At 40.7% G+C, this 25,208-nt stretch overlaps 1 protein-coding gene across 2 annotated transcripts in view; it reads right to left on the reverse strand.

Moving 5' to 3' along the window:
• Positions 1-25,208, reverse strand: part of WWC3 (WWC family member 3) — a 181,995-nt gene that overhangs the window by 115,849 nt on the left and 40,938 nt on the right. The window contains exon 2 of one of the 2 annotated variants that reach the window (XM_032779753.2): positions 2,145-2,254. In XM_032779753.2, coding sequence (XP_032635644.1) covers positions 2,145-2,160 — 16 coding nt within the window. In that variant the 5' untranslated portion in view covers positions 2,161-2,254. Of the gene's footprint in view, positions 1-2,144; positions 2,255-25,208 lie in introns of those variants that run through there. The other variant, XM_032779752.2, reaches the window with a different exon arrangement.

Raw genomic sequence — 25,208 nt, forward strand, 5'->3', positions numbered from 1 at the left:
CTACTGTAAATGGAAAGTCATTGACCAGAATTCTTTTCATCACAGCCCAGACTGCGTTCCTCTTTCTTGAGTAAACCTATCAAGACAGGAGACCTAGAAGAGTGATATGCACTGCTGCTTTATTTTGAAGAGTGGAAGGAAAGAAAGGATTTGGGTGTACATAGCTTGGGAAGCTTCTTCAGTGCATGAACTTTAAAAAGCACTGATTTGAAACCTCTCTTGAATCTTCTCCCAACATTTCTTGTAACTACTACATTCATTTCTGCTGCGGTGTCTCCTGAGACACTAAGCTGTAGCTCCTGGAGAGAGCATATAATCAGGCCATCAGTAAAGAAGAATGGATAAAAGTCTAATCAAGGAGTGATCCTGTTCTCCTACTGGATACTGTCACCTGATAGCTACTGTGGCAAATATTTTAGGTAGATCTCAGAACCCCCAGAGTAAGAGATTCCTTCCACCAGAACCTCTCCTTGAATTTTATGCCATCACTGCATTCACCTGTCATTGCATCCCCAATGATTACTGAATAACACCCCAACAATTCTACCCCTGCACTAGGATCAAGCTTAAAAAATTGAAACAAAAAAAGAACAGATCTTTGTTCCACAGCATGAAGAACTTAGTTCTTAAAAAAAGGAATCCAATTAATTGGATGTTTTATTAGCCCTTTTAGCCACAGCATCCCAAAGGGATTTTGCGTTTAGTCCATTATCTACCACACCAGTAAGTCCTTTACAAAGTAAAGAAACCTGTGACAATATTCAGAACTATTGACACTCTGCTTATATGTACAATGTGTGTGTGTCAGTGGTGTTTTATTACAGTCTGAGATAAAGCTCTATCTTCTATAAAAGTTGCCCTGACAGCTCAAATAAGAATATTGCTCATATAATTTTTAACAGTAAGTACTTTAAGAATTACACAAACACCTGCGTTATGATTTTTCAATGGATCTTGAAATACTCACTAGGTTATTTATCTTTCTAGTGACTACATTAAAATCTCTGTAAAGGTTTTTGTTTTTAAAGAGGGAAGAAATGTCTGTGTGTGGGTCTTTCACACACCAAAGTCAGGTGAAAAATGTTTTCGTGAAAGCCACAAAAATATGCAGAGCAGTTCAGAAGCTGCTATAATACCTGAAACTATTAGTTTAAATTAACTACATTCCAAAGAGATGGTGTTGAAATTGGTTTTGCAGAGAGTGCTATTTACCACTGATGTTACTGCTGCTACTGCTCCTTTCTTCTTTTCTTACCAACTAGTTGCCAGTTCGCACAATACTGAAAGCATTCGCTCATTAGTGAAAAGCAGCTTAAATGATGGAAGCACAATAGTCCCAGCAGCAATAACATACAGCTATAAAGATAAGAGATATACTTTAAAAAGTATAATTGGCAAATGTGCCAGACAGTGGTGATATGAAGCTCAGTAACAGCCCAACAGCAACAGTGCGTAATGTATATAGCCAGTGGTTCTAAGCCCACTGATTTGCTATGAGGAAGCATAAAATATGCAATGCTTAGGAGAGGATGAGATTATTATTTAAATAAGAATACATATATCAATCAATAATCTTAAAATTATGCTAAATACCTGCTAAAATTAAAAACACCACACACTTACTCTCAGCCTGTTTTGGGCACTGTGGGTTGTTTTATAAGGGAGCAAACTATGGGCTACTGAAAAGGTATGCAACAAACACAAAATGCAGTCTGAAAATGCTGACACTTCACCAGCATTAGCATTTGTATCACTTTATGACATGCTCCTTCGATACTCTTCTGTCAAAACGAGAACTTGAAGCACTGATTAGGAATACATCTACCTTGGAAATTCTCTCTGAATATAAATATTAAAATGAAATTTTAAACTTGACTTATTCCAATAAGGGCTGTTTAGATAAGCCTTTGCATTACATCACAAGAGTAATAGTGATTTTACATACAACTATTTTTCATCCATAGATCTTAAAGGGCATTATTGCCTTTTGACATATGGGGAAACCGAAACACTGCAAGAAGTAACTTGCCCAGGACTTGTCATAGTAGCTGAAAGTTGAATAAATGTCATTTTAATCACACTTGGTGCCACTATACTTGTTGCTGCTTGTGAATGTTCAGAAAACCAATTTTACTTCTACTCACGATTTATATGGTCCATGTAATAAATTCCAATCTGTTGATCATAAACAGTTTCCCATCCTAAAGGAAGTTCATCGCCAACACAGTCAGCAAACGTTAATGGCTTTGTAATCCTGTAAAAATATAAATAATGAAAACAAACTCAAAAGATGCATCGTTTACTATGCAATTAATACTATTTAGTATGTGCTTTGACTAAATCAAACCTCTGATTTGAGCAACATTAAATAGTTACAACACTTTCGTATGCAATAGTAATTTTAAGTACGTGAAAACTGAAATGTACAAAGAAAATGAACATTTAATTTAGAAAGTATGCTGACAGCTACTCCCAAAACAGGTGAGACAGCTTCTCCCTTCAAGTTCTGTGTTTAACTATTTAATTATGATGGCATGCAGTCCTGCCAGTTTCTCTTCCCCCCCCACCCCTCCCCAAAAAAAACCCTGCAGTAACAATGTGAGAACAGAGCTGGAATTCATTGCTGTTCACATTTATTGGAAACTTTATAGCATCCAAGTTCTTAGATTGTCAAAGCAGTACAATTTGCTATCCATGGCAGCTCAAATGTAAAAAAAAAAAAAATCTTTTTCAACTGCCAACGCACAACTGTTCATGAAATTCTGTTATCTCAGGCCAACATAAATTACCCTGCTCTGCCCAGAAAAAGGAAATAAGTAATCACTATAGGTTTGTGAAGCATTTTGATATTCCTAGAATGAAGGATATATACAAGTAGCAGCAGCAGCATTACTAACTGAATATTTTGAATATCATACTACTTCTGCAGCAACTGCTTGACAAACTAATACTAATAAAAATACACAGACTGATAACCTTCAACAGAGTACTGGTAAATAGTCATTTTTCCTACTATTCAATGAACCAGAGTTTCTTGACCTTTCTCTTTCTCACACACCCACACGCTATAAAACTCCATGGTCCAGTTGTACCACAACCATTCTTCTGCATATAAAAGCAAGGGGTGACATTAAGGGGCAGCAAGCAGGGCAACTGCCGGGGCCCCCAACCACAGGGGGCACAGCAAAGCTAAGCTGCTTCAGCTTCAGCCCTGGAGTGGTGGAGCTCAGGGCTGCAGGCAAGTGCGGCAGGGCTTTGGCTTTCTGCCCTGAGCCCTAGCAATTCTAATGTCAGCCATCCTTGGCAGACCCCGGGCACATCTACACTACGAAATTAGGTCGACTTTTTTAGAAATCAATTTGAAACAGCGATTGTGTGTGTCCCCACTTAAGACCATTAAGTTGGCGGAGTGCGTCCACAGTACCAAGGCAAGCATCGACTTTTGGAGCTTTGCACTGTGGGTAGTTATCCCCCAGTTCCCGCAGTCTCCACTGCCCATTGGAATTCTGGGTTGAGCTCACAATGCCTGATGGGGCAAAAACATTGTCGTGGGTGGTTCTGGGTACATATTGTCAGCCCCCCACCCCTCCATGAAAGCAACGGCAAAAGATCATTTCTTGCCTTTTTTTCTGGGTTACCCGTGCAGATGACATACCACCTGCTCAGCTCACTGTCACCGTACATATCCTGGGTGCTGGCAGCGGATGTGGTATTGCAGTGCTACACAGTAGCAGCTCCTTGCCTTTGCAAGTTAGCATAGACAGTTAGCAGCCTTATTGTACCATCTGCTACTGTCTGGTTCCTCCTGGCCACCCTCGGTGAGGTCAGTCGGGGGCTCCTGGGCAGACATAGGTGGTCCTGGCCGGCCTCAGTGAGGTCGGTCAGGGGCGCCTGGACCTAAATGGGAATGACTCCAGGTCATTCCCTTCTTTAAGATTTATCTAATGGAGATTCAGTCCTGCCTGGAATATCAGGCAAGCCTACCAAAGAACCAGAGAGGCCACTCTGGTCAGCCACTCCAGGTCAGAGCTCCAGACATCCCGCTTCTATGACGAGCTGCATGCCATTCTAGGGGTGCAACTACAACTACCCCACCCATGCTTCCCTTCCGGGCTACCTTGGCAGTTATCCCCCCATTTGTGTGATGAATTAATAAAGAATGCATGAATTTGAAACAATGACTTTATTGCCTCTGCAAGCAGAGATCAAAGGGAGGAGGGGAGGGCAGGTTGGCTTACAGGGAAGGAGAATGAACCAAGGGGGTGGGTTTTCATCAAGGAGAAACAAACAGAATTTTCACACCGTAACCTGGCCAGTCATGAAACTGGTTTTCAAAGCTTCTCTGAGGTGCAGCACGCCCTGCTGTGCTCTTCTAATCACCCTGGTATCTGGCTGCAATTAATCATTTCGTCTTTTAGAACGGAGTTTGGATAGCATGAAGGGGCTTTTCCTGTCTACCTGGCCAGTGCATCTGAGTTGAGAGTGCTGTCCAGAGAAGTCACAATGGAGCACTCTGGGATAGCTCCCGTAGGCCAGTACCGTTGAATTGCATCCACACTACCCCAAATTCGACCCAGCAAGGTTGATTTCAGCGCTGATCCCCTTGTTGGAGACGAGTACAGAAATCAATTTTAAGAGCCCTTTAAGTCAACAAAAATGGCTTCATCGTGTGGATGGGTGCAGGGTTAAAATCGATCTAATGCAGCTAAATTCAACCTAAACTTGTAGGGTAGACCAGAGCTCCTTGAAATCTGTTCATGGCCCTTGGTTGAGTACCACTAAATCTTTGGATTCAACATTTGTATTACTCTGGAACAACAAAACTACCAAGAATTTAAGAAAACCAATACCAAGGCAAAAGTAACCCAGACAGAACCAAGGGTATAGATTTTTATCCAGTTCACTTCCCACAGCATTATTCCAGCAGTTGCTGAAACCATCACATAATGGATTCCCTAATAGCTTCTAAATGGCTCAAATAAAAAAATGTAACTAGCTATGTAATCAACTCAGTCACAAAAGAAAAGTTAATTTTATAAAGATAAACATTAACTAAATATTAATATAAGCATAAGTTAAATATAAACAATATAAATATAAACAATTCCCATATAATATAATACAGATGAAGCATATCACCATATACTACATAAAATCAGCTTCCAAATTTGTGAACAAATGTACAATATCTGATTACAGTCTCCTATAAAAGATCAGAATTTGGACATTTATAAATGCATACATTTTATGGCCAGCAGGAATCCTAATGATCATCAGTCTGACCTTCCGTGTAACACATGGATCATTTAACTTTCTCCAGTAGTTCCTGCAAAAACTCATCTTAAAAAAAAAAAAAAAAAAGACACCCTTTTCAGTTTAAAGACTTCAGGTGACGGAGAATTTACCACATCCTTTGGTGAGTTGTTCCAATGGCTCATTATCTTCCATGATGGGGGGGGGGGGGGGGAAAAGTGAGCCTTATTTATTGTTTCAATGTAATTAACTTCAACTTTGAGAAGCTCAATACTGAATCTTTTTAAACCCTTGTATGTTAGATTTAAAAGTCCTGAAGTATCAGATACATTCTTCCAGTGTTGATATATACTTACCAACCTGTCTCAATCGTCACTTCATGAAACAATCTATTAGCTTATTAAGTCTCTCACTGAAAGATGTATTCTCCAGACCTCAAACCAGTCTTGGCTCTTTTTTGTATCCTCTTCAATTTTTTAGGATCGTCTTTGAAGTACTGACACCAAAATTGGCCAGAGCATTCCTGTAGCGGTCTCACCAATGCCATATATAAAAATAATATCAATTCAGTATTCCTACTCAATGTTCCTTTGAGCATCCAAAGTGATCTTTATCCCTTTTAGCCATAGCATCACACTGGCAGCTTATGTTTGTTTCATTATCTAGCATGACCACCTATGTTCTTTTCAGAATAAAGGAACTAGGCTTACTGCTGACTGTCCCCAAAGCAGCCTGCAAGACACTGCTTATCTTTTTACATAAAAACAGTGAAATCTTTCATAATTTCCAAAACCTTTAGGCCTGATGTCAACTTGACAAATACAAATGGGAAAATATAATGGCTATTTTAGCATCTGGGTCTCTCTCCTCAAACCCTCTCTCAACTTAAAAAAAAAAAAAAAAAAAAAAAATGTATTTTTCACATTTTTACAGCAGCACTCTGCATTCTACAATTCTTCTGTGCAAAAGTGTTCCACTTATTTTCAAAATGCAGGGAATATAATATTTTCCCATCATGTTTACAAACATGATAAACAGACTAACTTGAACAATATTCAAAACAATAGTAAGAAAATCCTAGTTTGTTCTCCTAGTTATCATATACTTGTGATCTAGATGTTTCCCAGAGACACTGATTATTTCTTCTACACAACAGGTAATGACCTGCATGCAAAGAAGTGCTAAAAGTTTTGTTTTAGTACCAAACAAGATTTGGGTTTAAAGGAGATAGGAAAATTATGACTGAACCAGTAAAAAAGCCCTGCATATTTAAATTTACTGAACACAAAATAAAGTAGCGAAGACAAATTTCAAAAGAGGATTCATTTTCTAACCAAGGGGTGCACAGCAAGCACACATAGAATGTTCTTAAATTACACCAAATGTCACTACAGATGCAAGAGGAACACTTTCTTTTCTTGCTCAGACTCATTCATTGATGTCACGTGCAGAAGGCATGGAAAGTGTACCATTCAAAGCTTAGATAATTTTTTCACATCTTAGCTCATAGAGTTGAGAAGACTTATTATAAGACTCTCATTATAGCAACTGAATGTTAAAAAGTTTTGTCTATACAAACACTTTTCTCACTTTTGGTCTTGAACCAGTGCATCTGCGTTGTCAGTGGCAACCTTTGTGGAAGTGCTAGCAAAGAGAACATTAAAAGCCTCTGCCGTTTCTACGCTAACACTTTCACCATCACTACCACAGGTGGTACAGCATCAGTGGTGAAATAACACTGGGATAGATCACAAAAAGTCCATACACAGGCACATGCATGCAAACTGAACAATAATATTTACTTATCTCTCATGATTATTTTAAGCATTTTTAAATGCATGTAGAGTGCTTTAAAATGTGAATTACTATGTAAGTGCAAGACAGCAACTTATAATCACAATCTTATACAATCATGCTGTTTTGAATGTGCCTAGTACAATAGTTAGTGAACAGTATGATCAGTGCAAACATATCCTTTTGTTTTTAAAGATAAAAATGTTTTAAATTAGGTTTGACAAATTTTTCAGATTAAAGAATATTTTCAACAAGCTGCTAAAATGAATGTTATGATAACATTACAAGGTATTGTACACAACACTTACCCAACAGGAAACCCAAACAATTGAAAATAAAAATAAGTTTTATAAAAACTACAGAAATAAATTTAGACTAAGTGATTAGACTTTACTAATGCTGCCTGATATGAGATTTGAAACCTAGTAAAACAAGGGAGGGATTTTACAGATTAGAGCTATCGTTACAGTTACAGTCTAACAATCAGAATATTGTTACAGTGAAATGATCTCTAGCACTACATATACAGTACACCTACCTTAACATTTTCCATTACTGACAACTTCTATATATGCTACTTCATGAAGAACTGTCCATTTGAACCAAAAGCTGCAGTCACTGAAATCTTTATTATAGAACAGAATAAGTGTTCTCCCAAGACTTTATCTAGTAGTTATGTAGGCAAAATACTGCCAAATTAGTTCTAATTTCTTTGGAATTAGTTACAATATTAAAAATACAAGTGAAGGTATAGCACTTGATTTACTTCTGATGATTTTGTTCTAGAGAAACCGTATTTACAATTACTCAAGATAGTCTAGACATTGGTTCCTACCTAAATTGCCACACTATCAACAAGATCTTCTTTGCAATGAGTAGTGAGGCATGCTTGCCCATCACACATACACATCCCTTATTCATAAGCAAAATCTACACACGCAGTATTCTACCTTTGCATGCCATAAGAACCTTAATCCAGCATCCGTGATGATCTCATCTCTCTCACTTAAATTTCTAGAATATAAACAATATTAACTTTCCGTGAACAGATGGAACAAGAGTCAACAGTGAAGAAAGGGAATTAAGTAGATGGAACAGGTTTTATATCGTTTTCACAAAAACCTGTTTAAACTGTAGAATGATAGTTTGTGTATCCAAAGGAAACCTTAGATCTGTTAAGAATTCATGCTAGCATTCTAAAAAAAAAAAATGGAAATGGAAATCATGACCACACAGTCAACAACTCAGTTATTTAAGTAAAGATTTTACTAAGGAATTGTCTCTATTCAAAATTGTACAAATTTAATTTTAGTTCAGTTTAAACCTGATTTCTTTAAACTATTGCACAACAGAGTGGGCGTTCTTCATTTGATTTAAACCAGATTTGTATTAATGTATCTTTTTAATTCCTTATTTAATTAAATTAAAATAAGCAAGGTTTCAATCTGATTAAGGTGTTTGCACAGGTCTAATTAATCAGGTTTAAAGTTACACCTTTAGCTAAACTGGTATAACTCTGAATATAGACAAACCCTAGAACAATCATTTTTCTGCTAGGCAGATTACCGGCTCCCAAAGTAATAAAACATAAATTGTAGAAGAGTAACAAACAAACAGATACAGCTGTAATGGGTCAGCCAAAAAATACATTAGGAGTCTACTGAAATTAAAACGTCCTCTGGAAGTATCACACCCCTTTTTCTGATTAATTCAAATACTATAAAAAATGGGAGGGGTCTCCTTTCCTGTTTCTATACAAGGAATTGTACATGGAATGAGTACATCTGTAGAAGCACTTTAAATCAGCAAAGTTAGGAGCTAGGCAGCAACAGAATAAGAGTACTCACTTTTTCCCCCAAAAAGAATTCAATAGGTTCTTGTCTGAAGTCACAAGTGAAAATGACTTTGGTTGCCTTATTCTATTCCCCCATCTGTTCACAGTATAAAACCAAACATAATATAGCACAATTAGCTATCTCTGCATAGGAAAACACTAGTACTTCAAGAACAGGGGTAACGGAAAGACTGAGATATGCTGAAAGAACTATTGGATGAAACCTTCATAGATTCAGAGAGTTTAAGGCCAGAAGGGACAATTAGATCATTTACGCCTGTTTATCACAGGCCCTTACATTTCACCCATTTCCTCTGTATTGAGCCAAATAATCTGTTTGGCTACAGCATATCTTCCAGAAAGGCATCTATGGAGGATCCACCACTTCCCTTGGTAGTTTTTTGGCAATGATTAATCACCCTCACTGCTAAAAATGTATGGCTTGTTTCTAATTTGAATTTGTCTGCCTTCAACTTCCAGCCACTGGTTCTTGTTATCCCTTTTCCACTAGTTTAAAGAACTTGTACAGTGCCTGACTGCTCTACTTGGATCAAACCAATGGTATTCATCCTTCACGTTGATGAGAACAAAATTCACTCCCGTTGCAAAGAAAAGCCAACTAAATAATGCCTGTTGTTCACAATCTGAGAGCTGTTTAGTGCTCACTAAGAGATACAGACTCCACTGTGGCCCCCTTGACTCAAGTCCTCTAACATTCTGCAATGAGCACGTGAAAAAAGTACTTGATATGTTTCATGTAAACTTTTATTAAAGACCGGCAGATTAAGTTTCAAACTAGTGACAAGGTGAGATCACTCCACACTGGCTTCTTCTGTCTCTCTTATCATCTGCTGTGTACAAGCTAAAAAGTTAAATTTTAAAATGGTACATTTTTATATAAAAAGGTTTTGGTCTCTTAACTAGAGATCATACTTCACAGTAGACAACAAACTGCCACAATGGTATCTTTGCCATTATTCATACCATGATTCAAATCAAGATTAAGCTGTTTCCTCAGCTCTCTGATTTAACTTTACCTTTTCCAAAAGTAATAACAATCTTCTGACATCACAGCCTGGCTATGTAACCCTTCAAAAGCTTAAATTTTGAAGCACATTAGAAAGCTTCTGAAATCTGAATCCCATGGGTTTAAACATAGACAGAAATCTTGTTTTGGGGGTTTTTTCCCACCTAAATTGTTTTGAGTAAAAACATTTTTTAGAAGACAGTCTTGTATGCACATGCAATAAAGCAGATAAAAATATTCCTATAATGCCTATCTTTAATATTTACTCTGCCAATTTAAAAGCCAAATTATAAGAACAGTCAAATTATAAGACCCGTGGTTTGACCTGAACATGGGACAGTGTTGCCACCTGATTAGATTCTGATTGAATCAGAAGAGATTGCTTTCCATCCCCGTTTTATTTGATTAGTTTACATTATCTGTTGTCGATGCACAAGAGGCACTCCTCTGGATAATGTAAATGCTTCCAAATACAGTCCAACATCTTTGAAGAGGTAGTCTGCCAAGCTCCCCGTGCCCGCCCCTCCCCCAGCCCCTCTGCCTACCAGCGGGATTGCCCCCTGTGGCACTGCAAGCCCTGCGCCACTCTCTGAAGCAGCTGGCAGCACGCCCCTTCAGTCTGGGGTGGGACGGGGGGAGGGAAGAGGGAAGGAGGCAGAGGGCTTCTGCATTGCCTCCTTCCAGGCACCGCCCTCGCAGCTCCCATTGGCTAGGAACAGGGAACCGTGACCAATGGTAGCTTCATGGGAGGTACCTGGAGGAGCAGCAAAAGCAGCAGACATGCAGAACCCTGAGCCCCTCCCCTTCCCTCTCCCCCAGGGGCTGCAGGGACAGGGTTCCAGCTGCTTCCTGGAACGGAGTGGTGCAGGGCTAGGGGCCAGGACAGGCAGGAAGAGAGCCTGCCCTGGCCCCAGTGAGTGCCGCTGCCACCTCGGAGCCGCTCTAGGGCTGGAGCTCACACCTTGAATCCCTCCTGCACCCCAACTGCCTGCCCTGAGCCCCCTGCTGCACCTCAAACCTGTCCTATACTCCAGCCCCCTGCGCTGAGCCCCCTGCCGCACCCCTCCTGTGCTCAACTGCCTGCCCTGAGCCCCGTGTCACACCCCACACCCCTCCTGCACCCAATTCCCTGCCCTGTGCCCCCACCGCATTCCGCATCCCTCCTGCACTCCCTGCCCTGAGCCACCTGCTGCTGCACCCTACACCCTGACCCGTGCCGCACCTCTCACCCCTGCCTGAGCCCCCTGCCGTACCCTGCACACCTCCTGCACCTCAACTCCCTGCCCTGAGCCCCCGCCACACCCTGCACCCTTTCTGCAACCCCTGGGGCAGCGTGGAAGGAGTTGGAATGGGGCAGGAAAGGAGTGGGAAGAGGCAGGGCCTAATGGAAGAGGTGGAGTGGGGGCGGGGCCAGAGGCAGTGAGGGGTGTGTGTCAGTGATGCAGCCCCCAGGGCAATGCACTAGTCCTCATGTGGCCCTCATGGTCATTTGAGTTTGAGACCCCTGATCTATTCCAACCCTCTGCTCAAAGCAGTACCAATCCCCAGAAAAATTTTTGCCCCAGATCCCTAAATGGACCCCTCAAGGGTTGAATGGTTGTTAGTACAGATACCTGGTACAAACCAATTTTAGTTACTTCCAACACCCTTTTCAGAAACTGAGTTAGACCAGGGGTGGCCAGCCTGAGAAGGAGCCAGAGTTTACCAATGTACACTGCCAAAGAGCCTCAGTAATACATCACCAGCTTCCCCATCAGCTCCCCGCCTCTCAGTGCCTCCCGCCCACCAGCAGCCCAGCCAATCAGCACCTGCCCATCCCTCTCTGTACCTCCTGATTAGCTGTTTCGTGGTATGCAGGAGGCTTGAGGGGGAGGGGAAGATCGAGAGCACAGCAGGCTCAGGGGAAGGAGTGGAGTGAGGGCAGAGCCAGGGGTTGAGCAGTGAGCACCCCCCAGCACACTGGAAAGTTGACGCCTGTAGCTTCAGCTCCTGAGTTGGTGCCTATACAAGGAGCAGCATATTAACTTCTGAAGAGCCGCACGTGGCTCCGAAGCCACAGGTTGGCCACCCCTGGGCTAGACCACTGGGAGAACAAGAGGCTGGAACATGTTGGGTGAGATTTTTATACCTGCTATTGGTACTTTACAGCCAGTAGCTATGTCCTGTCAACACAGTGCTCTCTACACAGAGGATTAAGTCAGTATAATTATGTCAATCAGGGGTGTAGATTTCTCACACCCTTGAGCGACATAGTTAGACCTATATTAGGTATATAGTATAGACCTGGCCTCAGTCTAAGAGGGATTTAAGATGGTTTTGACCAGTCAATGTGGACTAGGCAAAAAGCTTGTTAAAATTTATTTCTAGTAGAGACAAGGCGACAGGATGTTGAACGAGTGTGTGCAATTTGACACAAGAAAACGCTATTCATTATCTTATCCTTATTCATTCTGATAGGGCTAATGCTGGTCCAGTCGCGAAGTGAAGGTACTGTTTTAAACACCATACTGAGAGATGCTAGGGAGAAAAAGGATGAGAAGTGGAGAGGGTGAAATGAGGAGGAAAGCACATATCTAAACTAGTTTTGTCAGATGTCCGGCTTCTGTCCTATTGTTTGTTTGCCTTTCATACTATATGTAATCTCTAGCCACTTTGATAAGTTTATGTTTGCACATTAGCCTGGTATTTTAGCAACTGTTTTTCACAGAAAATATACAGTTAGGAAAGGGAAATGTTGAAGAGGGCTTTTTTTGTTGTTTCACAAAGCCATTCACAGGAAAAGCTGTTTACAGCTTTTTTAGTCACATTCCAATCCTGAAGAAGCCATAATGACTTCCTTCACCTTTGTAGCTACAGGCTGGCTAGGAGTACATTCCAAGGCCTGCAGGAGCTTCTTTGAAGAAAGTCAGTCTGTGACCACTGAACTGTTCAGCCATATCCCTCCTGCAGCCCTAACCCTCACAGCTTCTCCAAACAGACTAATTCAAAGAGATCAAACACACTCTCCTTGAGATGCCACCTCCCTCCCAGAAGGACAGTACAGTATTGAACAAATAATGAATGCACTGCCCGGGTCCTGAAGAATGTGCTTTTTCAGCAATATTTCATTTTAAAAATATAGACCTTTTTTAAAAAGCTAGGACACCTTTAGCAATGTGGCAGCAAACAAGATGACACTCATTTCTGTATTTAAAAATCTGTAACAAATTACATCATAAGCAATAAACCCTATATTACAGTATTTTTGGATATCACCACATTGTCCAGCTTACATAAAGTATCCCATTCTACTAACAAATTTCAGAACACGTTAAAAGTTATACTGCTGGGGGAATTCTGTACCACTGAGCAAGTGCAGAATTTATGTCCCCCGTATAATAATTGATTATGATGGAGAGGCAAAGAGAAGCTGCAATTACACCTTTTGCCCACAAGGGGCTGATATGGCACCAGAAGGGAGGGCAGGTGTCTTATGGGATGGAGCAGCCAGTCACAGAAAGGAAGGGGGCAGAGGCTGCCTTCCTCACAGCATCCTGTCTGCAGGACTAGGTGGAGGCGGCACTGGATATGCGGGGACAGACAGATAGGGCACACAGGGCTACTGAGGGGTCTGTCAGAGACTGGGGTTCAGAAGAGCTAGTGGTTGTGGACAGACTGAGGTGGGGGTACAGGAACTAGTGGGGTGACACCACTGAACCAGGGGCTGAATGGGATTGGGGGTGCAGGCCCACATGACGACAGGGAGAGGGGGGATGCAGGGACACATGGGGATAGGGGCACCTATGACTGGCTGAATGCGGAGTGGGGGTTCAGGGATACATGGAGACAGAGGCAGCTACGCCTGGTTGAATGAGAGTGCAGGAACGCAAGGACAAATGGAGGTGTGGGGCACATGGAGACAGCAGCAGACTTCAGCGCCGACTCCTTGAGTGGCTCTGGGGTTAGAGCACCCACGGAGGAAAAATGCCGAGCATCCACTGGCAGCCCCTATATCAGCACCTCCCCCTCCCCCCAGCACTTCCTGCCCACCAGCAGGCCCCGACAAACAGCGCCTGTGCCTCTCCCTCCCTCCACGCATCTCCCCTCCATTGCAAACAGCTGTTTCACGGCATGCAGGAGGCTGGCAGCAAGGGGGAAGGAGCAAAGACGCAGCAGGCTTGGGGGTGGGGGAGGCAGAAGCGGTCAGGAAGAGGCGGGGCAGGGTAGAGCGGGGTCAGGACAGGGCAGGGTGTGTCACTAAGGGAAGGGGTGGAGTGGGGGCATGGCCTGGGGCAGAGCCTGTGGGGGCAAATGTTAAAGTGACACCTGTGGGGGCAAATGTGCTTGACTGAATGGGAGATGCTAGGATGCAGCCAGGGTCTGCTTGCAGGAGGCTCCCCAATTCTCTTACAATTTTTTCCCCTCACACCCCCACAAAAAAACCTGTTCTATATTTTCCCGCTACACCCAGCAACCCTCCAAGATTCTCTCCCAGGCACCTTCCCAACAATACTTCCTTATCTTTCAGCAACTCCATTAACCTGGTTCCCCCAAGCCTTTGCACTGCTTCTGAGGGATACAGGAAATAAGTTTCTGTATTGCAGTTTAAATGAATTATTACTCACAGTTCTGTGTTAATATACCTAGTAAGGAATCTATTTGTCAAAAAAAATTTATTGAATCTTTTTTGTCTGTATTTTTACAGATATACTTGCTGACAGGTATTTTGAAATAAATTACCAAAATAATTGAAACTGGCATGATTATATTGTATTATTTTGACAAACAACATATCCAGAATTTTGCAGAAATTTAAAATATTCTGCACAGAATTTTTAATTTGTTGGTGCAGAATTTCCCTAGAAATAATATTCAAATCATAGAAGATGGTTAGCATTTTAATATTCCAACTTTTTTTTTTACAGCCCATCTTCACTACTTAGAAATATGCACAGTTCAGAGTAATATAGGCTATAAATACACATTTTTTAAAAAAAAAGATAAAACAAAGTCTTCCTCCCTCACATAAAAGTGAACATTTGTGTATGAGTGCCTGACTGGCTAATTGGATTTCACCCTTGGAGAACAGCAGCTCAAATATAACCTTAATTTCTGAAATAAAATGATTTGGTACACATCAGTTCAGGCCCTCATGGACATAAATCCACAACATAAAATGACCACACAGAAATTGGCACAAATGAAGCTCAGTGCTCAGAAGGACAGTGTTAGCACAGAAACTTGCAGAATGCAATATATCCTAGCTTGAGGTCACGGGGAGGAAAATACAGAAAGACTTATACTACAAGAACCTGCACTGTGCTCAGCAACTATTCAATGCCAGTTGCCTTAGTTCTTTTATTTATACATATAAAATCTTATAGTAATTATATAATCTTATAGTAATTTAAAATATGATAAAAATCACAATATCATTATCACATATTTTAAATTACAACTTGCATTCAAAGCAGCCTCTCACAGTGGATTTTTTTCCCTCAGAAATAAAACATTACTTCGGAGTGAGAAAAAAAAAGTAACAATTCGACAGGTCAGTTATGTTTATGATCCTCTAGTGCTTCCTGCACTTTGCGGAAGGTACACCCAAACTTAAAAAAAATTAACATAACCAGGTTACATTGTAGCATTATTCCAATGGTATTACAGTGGCATAAAACAGAAGTAGCACAGTGATGAAAGGCGTATTGTGCTTAAAAAACAATGGAAGAGAACAGCTTTCCACTGACTACCAGGTCTATAATATTTTTTAGCCAAACTGTCTTATTTGTCTCTAACAGCATGAACTGCAAGTTATTCTGTATTTGTAAATTCTTGCACCTGCCTAGGACAAATTACAGAATTAAGGGAAAGAACAGACTGCATGACTGGAAATTTACTGCCTAGTATTATCAAGATCAGCAAATCATTTCATATTATTTAATTTGGTAACTGTTAAAATACATAAGAAGTAGAAAGTCATTTGATAAACATCACTTATGGTATACAAATGAAGAAAAACATTCCCATTTTTCTTGAATGTCACTGGAAATGCTCATTGTATTAAATTAATAGGTCAGAAATATTCTGCTCTGACTTCTGAAAATTCACTAGAATGATTTTGATTCACACAGTTTTATAGGATCTTGAGCCTTTTGTTATATGGCTTGTGTTATAGGATCTTGAGCCTTGTGTAATATGGCATACTGCATCAATTCATAGATCAAGAAGACAATAGGCCATACAACCCCTTTACATTTTCTTAAGTGTCAATGATGATCACCGAAACAGGAAAGCATATCACCCATGCACTGGAATTTGAGAGATGCATTAAACATGCTCAGTGTATCCTCTGATATCTCACATAAGCCAAATACCTAGGAAAGAGATGAGTACAGGTAAGCATGAAATACTGAAATCTCTATTACGCAGCTCCTTCTGCACCACAAATAATCCACTTGAATAGGATAGCCCCTATGCCAGCATACACCAAGAGATAGAATCTCTTCAGGACAGCAGCTGTATATTGAATTTTGGCTGGACTGAACTGTAAAACCCATAACAAAACAATCCTGTACTTTAGCAAAATAAGAAGTAACAGTAGTTCATAGTCTTAATCTTGAGACTTTGTATACCTAAAATTATGGTCTAATTTTTTTTGTTAGTTAAAATACTCCACCCTCTGACTTTTTCTTTACTATCACCAAGTAAGCCTATGAGCAAAAAGAGTTATATATTGTATTTTCTTATTTTCTTCACAATCAAATTCAGAAAAGAAGGCAAGGCTTAGGAAATGTTTTATTCCATTATGCCTTAAAAACTACTCTCTACTCATAACTCTCCCATGTAAACAACACATCTGGCAGCAAAGGAACTCCTGAAATACACCATGAAAACTAGAACTATTCTTCCAAGCAGCTACCACTGTTTAAATGGCAGCTCTGATCCACAAGCAGAATCAAGGTGTCTGCCAAGTACTATGCTACTTGACCAAAAGGACTGAAACACTTGCTCTAAAATCCATACCCAGGTTAAAGATCAACTACAAAGCAAAATGTTTGCTGTTCTTTCTACATTTACTGCTCCTACATAACTGTTTTAAATTTTTATCTCATGCGTCTTTATTTCCCTGTCTTTCTGTGTGGCTGTGTGTATTTAAGAGTGTTTATGGATACAACAAAGTATAGAATTGTAATAAGTCTTCTGGCTTGTTACTGGACACTGTGTTATCTTTTCCTAGTTCAGCATCCAACCAGCAGAAGGCTCCATAACCCCTCCAATTCAGGAAAAGAAAGTCACATTCTGAGACACGAAATCAGAGAGGCAGTGTACATAAGAACAGCCATACTGAGTCAGAGCAAAGGTCCATCTAGCCCAGTATCCTGTCCTCCAACAGTGGCCAAGGCCAGGTGCCCCAGAGGGAATGAACAGAACAGGTAATCATCAAGTGATCCATCTCCTGTCACTCATTCCCAGCTTCTGGCAAACAGACTAGGGACACCATCCTTGTCCATCCTGGCTAATACCCATTGATGGACCTATCCTCCATGAACTTATCTAGTTCTTTTTTGAATCCTGTTATAGACTTGGCCTTCACAACATCCTCTGGCAAGGAGTTCCACATGATGACTGTGCATTGTGTGAGCTGTGCGACTGTGCATCCCATTGTAGCCTGGGAGCTGACTGCAGAGGGAAGGCTTGATCTGGGACTGGGAAGCTGAGAGCCAGACAGACTCACAATATTGCTGACAGAAGGCCAGCAAAACAGAATACAGGACAGCATGTTGTAGGCAGAACAATGGTGTGGAGGAGTTGAGATTCTTACTTATACACCTCTGTACAGGACTGTCATTAGGTAATAGGTTAGGAACTCTCGGTTTGATCTTTTCTGTTATAACAAAAGCAATTGTACCTATGGTGTTTGCACCAGTGCTTTTCCTCGACACAACTTTTGTCTTCAGGATGTGTGTTCTTAACATCTCTGAATGACAAAAGTTTTGTTGTTCACTAACCAGTGTAGACGCAGCCTTTGGCTCTTCAGACAGTAGTGCTTGGGAGGCTCCCAGAAACATTCACAGATTCTGAGTAACACAAGAATGTTTTATTAGGGCTGGCAAAATAGAGGTGCAAACAGCACTTTATCGGCAAGACAAAGCTACTGCTGCTTGTTGGGGGTGTAAGTTTTTTGGTTGACGGGAGAGCTCTCTCCTGCCGACAAAACAGGAGCTATAATATGTGACTTTAGTGAAATGGCTTTAGGGGCAGAGCTGTGTCACTAAAAGCTGCGTAGTTTAGATAAAGTCTAAAACAGTGAGTTTACAGTCAAGCTCATGGTACCCAGAAAAGCCTACCAAATATCGAGAGGAGAGATATACCACAACACTCTCAGTGGGATTGCTTACAGTATTATTATTATTATAAATACTTTTTTGTGCAATTTCATTGTAAATGCAAAAAACTGCTAGTTGGCCAAATGCTAAATACTAGCTATGAGTCCAATAATGAAAAATTATGTAGCAGGCCCCAATCAAAAGGTCAGACTGATATACTATGAAATTTTGAACAGGGGGGTTGGAATCTGAACTTGTCAGCTCAGGTGCATCACTAAAAAACTAACGTGCAAAATCTTGTAAAATGTTAGCTGTGCTTTAAGTCAAATCATATTTATAGCAATTCTTTAGAGAAAGGCAAAAATCTATTTAAGATACAAATAGATTAAAAACTTGTTACTGTAAAGATTCAATATTAATACATTATTCAAAATAGTAGGCTAAACTATATTATACTTACCCACACTTGCATATTCACATGCAAGTAAGCGAATAGTCACAAACTAAACAAACAGGCAAATATATATAGCTCTGTTATTCATGGCAGTTCATGAAACTGGGAACTGGTCCATTTACAGCGTTGTTCCAGCAGCTCTGCGGATTTGCCTTCCCCGGGATTGCTTTCTCAAAGGATAATTCATTTACACCTTATTTTCTATTGTGAAAGTATCAGCATTCTTTATGAGCTATTCTATTTGAGAACATATCATGAAAAGTGGTGGAGACCTAACTGCTTTATCTGGACACGAGGATGAGATGGGTATTTAAAGGGCAGCCTCTTTATCCGCCCTACCATCCTATTCCTCAGACATCTCCTGTGGGGGGAGCTTGGAGGGGAGGAAAGGACTGAACAACCCTAATCTCTCTCTGACACAGTACCAGTCATTTGGAGAATTGCTGTCAGTAAACAGCCCAGGGATCCCAGTGTGGCCATTGGGGACTCCTATACAGCCACCGAATCATAGAATGTCAGGGTTGGAAGGGACCTCAGGAGGTCATCTAGTTCAAACCAGGACCAATCCCCAGACAGATTTCACACCAGTTCCCTAAATGGCCCTCTCAAGGATTGAACTCTCAACCCTGGGTTTAGCAGGCCAATGCTCAAACTACTGAGCTATCCCTCCCCCCAACTGAAGCTTCTGAGATCATAGATCGAAGATCCTGCATGGGACTTGGGTTTGGGCTTTTTTGCAGCAGGTCCCTTCAGTCGACAGTCCGTACACCTCTTTTTGGGAACTCTCCAATGACCCCCCACCCTCGCCTTCTTTTTAGGGAAGGCTGTACTACGTGGAAGAGCCGCTGGATCTGTCTGGAGAGAAGATATGTGTGTGGGGGTCTCCTGATCTGACTCAGATACTGGTCAAAGTGAGCACTCCATCATTAACAGTTTGAGCTGAATCCCCCTGTTCTTCTTCGCCCCTGATTTAAGGGATAGGCACAAACTGCAATTCTGGGAGATACAAGACTCTCCCAAACAACGGACACACTTAGAGTGGCCATCACTCACATGTATAGCCTGTCAGCAGGAGAGGCAGTGTTTGAAGCCTGATGAGCTAGGCATGCCATGAAAGGAAGAAATGGCTCCTCAAGGAAAAAAAGAAGAAAAAAACAGACACCCAAAAAAACCCACACACCTTAGCCTCGCAGTACTAACACTTATTAAGTAACGATAACTATTACTGACAACTAACTACATTACAGGTTCGGCCGATCGTGGCTCCCACTGGTTTGCTGCTCCAGGTCAATGGGGGCCGCGGGAAGCCACGGCCAGCACATCCCTTAGCCCTTGCCACTTCCCGCAGCTCCCATTGGCCTGGGACAGCGAACCGTGGCCAGTGGGAGTCGCGATCGATCAAACCTGCAGACGTGGCAGGTAAACAAACTGGCCCGGCCCACCAGAGTGCTTACCCCTGCGAGCCGCGTGCCAGAGGTTGCCAACCTCTGAACTACACTAACAAAACTTAACTATCAGAAGGACACAAAATAGCTGAGGCATGTTCAAGGCAGACATGCTAGGGTTCTCTCTCTCTCAGGCTGAGATAATAGAGAAGGAACTGAGAACAGTTCACCCCATACCCTCGGCGTCAAGCATAAGAAGGCATAAGGTCGAACAGGCACTGCCAGCAGAAACATCTACAATGAAGAGCTTGAGAGGCACATGCACACCTGAAGTGGAATATCCTTAGAGCCACTACTCAAAGAACAACTAGATTTTTTTTCTTCTCCTCTTTAAGTTTATCAGCATTCCTCCTACAGGCAGACAGATCAAGAAGTTGTGCTTTAGCTCCATATACCAGAAAAATGGAAAAGGACAAGGATGATGAGGTTTTTGATCAGCATTCTTTCATAAATGATGCTGTGAAATACCTGTGAAAGGATTTTATAACAAGGTTCAAAATCACTTTGGCCACTTGTCAACTGATAAAAGTGAAATAAGCTTTGAAAAGAGACTGGACTGACTGACTGCGCATGAGAAGGTGAAGATGTACAGTGCTTTGGACTAGAGGCTTGCATTAGAGATATACTGCTATAACCTGCTGTGGTCTACAACTGGTATCAATCTAAGAAATGCCTTTTATATGCTGGAAGAATACATCATGTTAGAAAAGCTTAACTAACACACAGTCACAGGATGTTAAACAGGATTTAGCATCTACTGTAATAATTTGGGACACGTCATGTTTGAAAATGTAATAGCTAGTTGTGGCTAGCTCTTAAAGTCTCCCTGGAGATGAAGTCAAAGAAGATTAGAAACAGACCTCAGTCATTTAAAATACACGGGGATTCTCCCATCAGCATACGTAATCCACCTCCCCAAGAAGTGGCAGCTAGGTGGACGGAAGAATTCTTATGATGACCAAGTGCTGTCTACACCAGGGGTTAGGTCATCTTAACTATGTCACTCAGGGGTGTGGATTTTTCACACCACTGAGCAATGCAGTTGGGATGACCTAACTTTTTAGTGTACACTAGGCCTAAGAAAGAAATTCAGGGGCTTAGGGCCCATCTACACAGCTAGTCACTGTGCAGCAAACCACAGTGTGAATCTACAACATACCAGTTTGCCACAGAAACTTCTGGTGTGGATACTGCTACAGCACCCTGGAAGTCCCAGAGTGTAGTTTGGCATACTATACTTTTAGATACTAATAAGCCAAAGCACAGGCCAGGAATTTCAATACGCTATAGCAGTATCCATTCCAGAAGTTGCTGCAGCAAGCTGGTGTGCTGTAGATTCACATCCCAGCTGCTGCACAGTAACTTGCCCTTAATATTTTTTTGATAAAGCCCTGTTCCTGCAGAAAGCTTATGACTGGGAGTATTCACATTCACAATAAGACTATTCCCAACAGTAAGTGCTACTTCCAGTCAGAAGTGTTCACCCTAAGACTTCCCGGTAAAGTACTACTTGACCTTGAACCTTATCCAGTCTGAGTCTTATGGAAGAGAAAACATATTTTAAAAAAGTTACAGAACCAAGTTATAAAGGGTTATAAAATGAAATCAAGGAGCTAACAATGGGAGGAAAAAGTAAATTAATTTAAACTAAGCAGAAAACAACAATGGTTGAAAAATGTATGCTCAGGAGGACATTCTTTTCAAATTTCATCACAGAGTGATTTGTAAGTGGTGCCAAAAATACATGCATGCCAGGGCTTCACACTCATTCTAATTACAAACAAATTTAGCATGAAAAATGTAAAATAAAAAATTGAAAACAAATACACCGCACCCAGACTATTCTCTGGTTAAAAGTAATATTAAAATCTCAAGCTAGCATTGTCTCACTCAGCTCTTAGAGCCTCTGATCTCAAACCAAGGGTAGTCAACAGGCAGACCGTGGGCCAAATCTGGACCACCAGACGCTTTTGAACGGACCCTGAACACTTTTTATTTACTTATTATCCTCATTATTATTATTTTCTCTGAAGTATGGACCTTAACTATACCATGACCAAGAAATTTGGACCTTGACAAAAAATAATCGACTACCTTATCATAGAGCCTCAGAGATTTCATTCTTTTTCTCTTTTGAAAGCCATTATGTGAGCCAAGCTTTCTAGCTGATATATTTATACAGATTACTTGAAATATCACTTACTGCTGTACTCCAAAAACAAGACTACAAACCCATTATACCCTCAATATGGAGAACAGGTTCTTCTCACAGTAAGTTCATAGATGTAATGGTCTCTCATGGAAATTACAATAAGTAAAAGTAATGTTAAAAAGTGATACATAATTTGTTTTAGAACTTAATAGTCATCTAGATATTTCAGAACAGATGAAAGAAAACTTCAACATATTTTCTGCAGCATGGGCACATTGTCTTTTCCATATCACCACAGTCTTTTCTCTGACCTCAAAGGGGCATGTAACTGCCCAATTTGTGTTTATCCTTTTATGATATGTCAATTTTTACTTTAATGTAGTTGATATTACTTGCAAATTATGTTTTATGTATCTAAAATCTTTAGGTACACTACAAAATACATACAAATATTATTATAAAGCTTCATAAAACAGGTCTCCCAGATGTAGGCTACCCCTGCAAATCTTAAGATACAAGGACCTCTCACAAATCCTAAACAGCTTTCTCCATCATATCAGCCAGCATTCTCTTCCACTCATCCTCCCAGTTCTCAGAAAACTTAGTGCTTGTTTTTCAGTTCTTCAATACTTCCCAATAAATGTGTGCAGTCCCTATACATATATGCCTATAAAGCTCCTACATGCTCCTGAATGCCAAACATGCATATAACCATGCTGCATACACAGTGATTACTACTTTAGGTTTAGTTATCAAGCTTAATAGTCATGATATATTTTTCAGAGATAACAATAAAGGTACCAAACCTTATAACCTTAAATGCTGCCAGTAGTTTCACAATACTTTCTATTTAAATTTAAAGAAAGCTATTGCAATTTAGTCCTTTAGAGAAAGTAATAAAACAGTTGCTCATAACTTCTCTCTTATGTGGAGTATAGTCACATAATTAATTATCTTCTGTGAAAATGTTCCATTCAGGAATGCTGACCCAACAAGGCATTTTTAATGAACAAAGACCAGTGGGAAAATAGGAACTTGCTTTAGGTAACAGAAACGCTGAAGTGAAACTTGCATAACTTTGGTATAGTAAAGAAATAGATCTATTAGAAAAAAATGCATAAATACAAATAGTTATACACTGATGAAGCCCTTTAACATGAGTAAAACAGTACCAACAGCAGTATTTATTAAGAGTATAAAATTCCAGTGCACTCAAAAAGCAAAAGAAAAACAATCAGCTAAAACAACAGAGCTATTTAACATTTGCTTTGCACTGCAGCCAACTCTATCTGATAATATAGTAGAGTCCTCTTAAAATAATTGTGAAAGGATTAGATCAAGGGTCAGAAACCTTTCAGAAGTGGTGTACTAAGTCTTCATTTATTCACTCCAATTTAAAGTTTTGCGTGCCAGTAATAATTTGAATGTTTTTAGAAGGTCTCTTTCTATAAGTCTATAACATATAACTAAACTATTGTTGTATATCAAGTAAATAAGGTTTTTAAAATGTTTAAGAAGCTTAATTTAAAATTAAATTAAAATGCAGAGCACCCCGAACCAGTGGCCTGGACCCGGGCAGCGTGAGTACCACTGAAAATCAGCTCACGTGCCGCCTTTGGCACGCGTGCCATAGGTTGCCTATCCCTGGATTAGATACCTAAAAATAATAAAGCGAGTTTGCAAAAATAACCATTTAAGAAGTTTCCAAAAAGCAACGCAAATTTTAAATATAGTATCTCTTGTTGTGCCAGGAATTTACAACAGGATTACAGTATAAACTGAAGACACACTGTGATCTTGACTGCAAAATTACATGATACTGCACATCTACAAGTAACAAACACCAGAACCCAGCAGCTAGAGACCAGAAGCCAACTGCTACTGGTGAAAAAAAACAGTTCACCACAGGACAAGAGACAAATCCTGTCACTTCTATCAATGAAGAGAGAATTTACACAGGTAACATACTAACTGAAGCTCTGTTCATCAAATCCTTCAACACTAGATAAGGGTCCTCCTCCTCCTCCTCCCCTCAAAAAACAAATACGATTAAGAAAGTTAAAAATAGATATTTCCGTTTCCTAAGATTATTTCCCTTTAATTCCAATGCTCTGAGAAAGTTTATCTGGTTTGTCAACTTCCCATGTTTGTGTTTGAAAAAGAGGCATGTTACAGCCATACTTCCGTGTATAACTAAACAAACTGATTTTATATGCTTTGTATTATTATTAATAATAAATGGCATCTTATTAGCATTTCTCTCCAAGTTCTGCAGCTCTCTTAGAAGGTCTGGAATAGGGGCAATTTTAATTACGAAATCACCTCTTCACCCTCATCCCCCAAAAATCTGTTAGGTGTTCTTCAACACTGGCTTATTTTTGTACATTTAAGCATTCCTTTGTGGTCAGGGAAAGCATAAGCGAAGGTCATTTTCACTACTGATACACAGACTTTGATTCCCTGTGATGTCGAAGCAGCACTTGGAGCAGAATGGGGGGTTGTGTTGAGCCAGTTGCAGCTCTCACTCTCAACCACGCAGTCCTGGAGTAAGTTAGAGCCAAGGTGTGGGGGGGAGTGGTATATCGGCACAAAAAGAGAGGAGAGGCAGGAGATGGGTAAGAGCAAAGGGAGGGCACAGGGTGAGGACAGGACAGAGGGAGAAGAAGCCTTGGGGAAGGGGGACAGGACAGAGGGATAGGCATTAGAGAACACTGCCCTACAAAACCTGGAATTGAACCTGAGTCCTCAGTCTCCACATTCCTCAGCTCTCAGCAAATAATTCTGAAACCCACTGAAAACTTGTGTTTCTTCTCCCTTTCAAGCAACTGATACACAGAGAACAACAGCTTGCTTCTGCCATCATTAATTCCTCTAACTCAAGTGGTAGAGGTCTGTGCCCTAGGTCTAAAGATCCAGATCCTGCTGTGGCATGGGTTCTGTGGA

Source organism: Chelonoidis abingdonii, chromosome 1 (genome assembly GCF_003597395.2).
Source record: "Chelonoidis abingdonii isolate Lonesome George chromosome 1, CheloAbing_2.0, whole genome shotgun sequence".
Classification (NCBI taxonomy): Eukaryota; Metazoa; Chordata; order Testudines; family Testudinidae; genus Chelonoidis; species Chelonoidis abingdonii.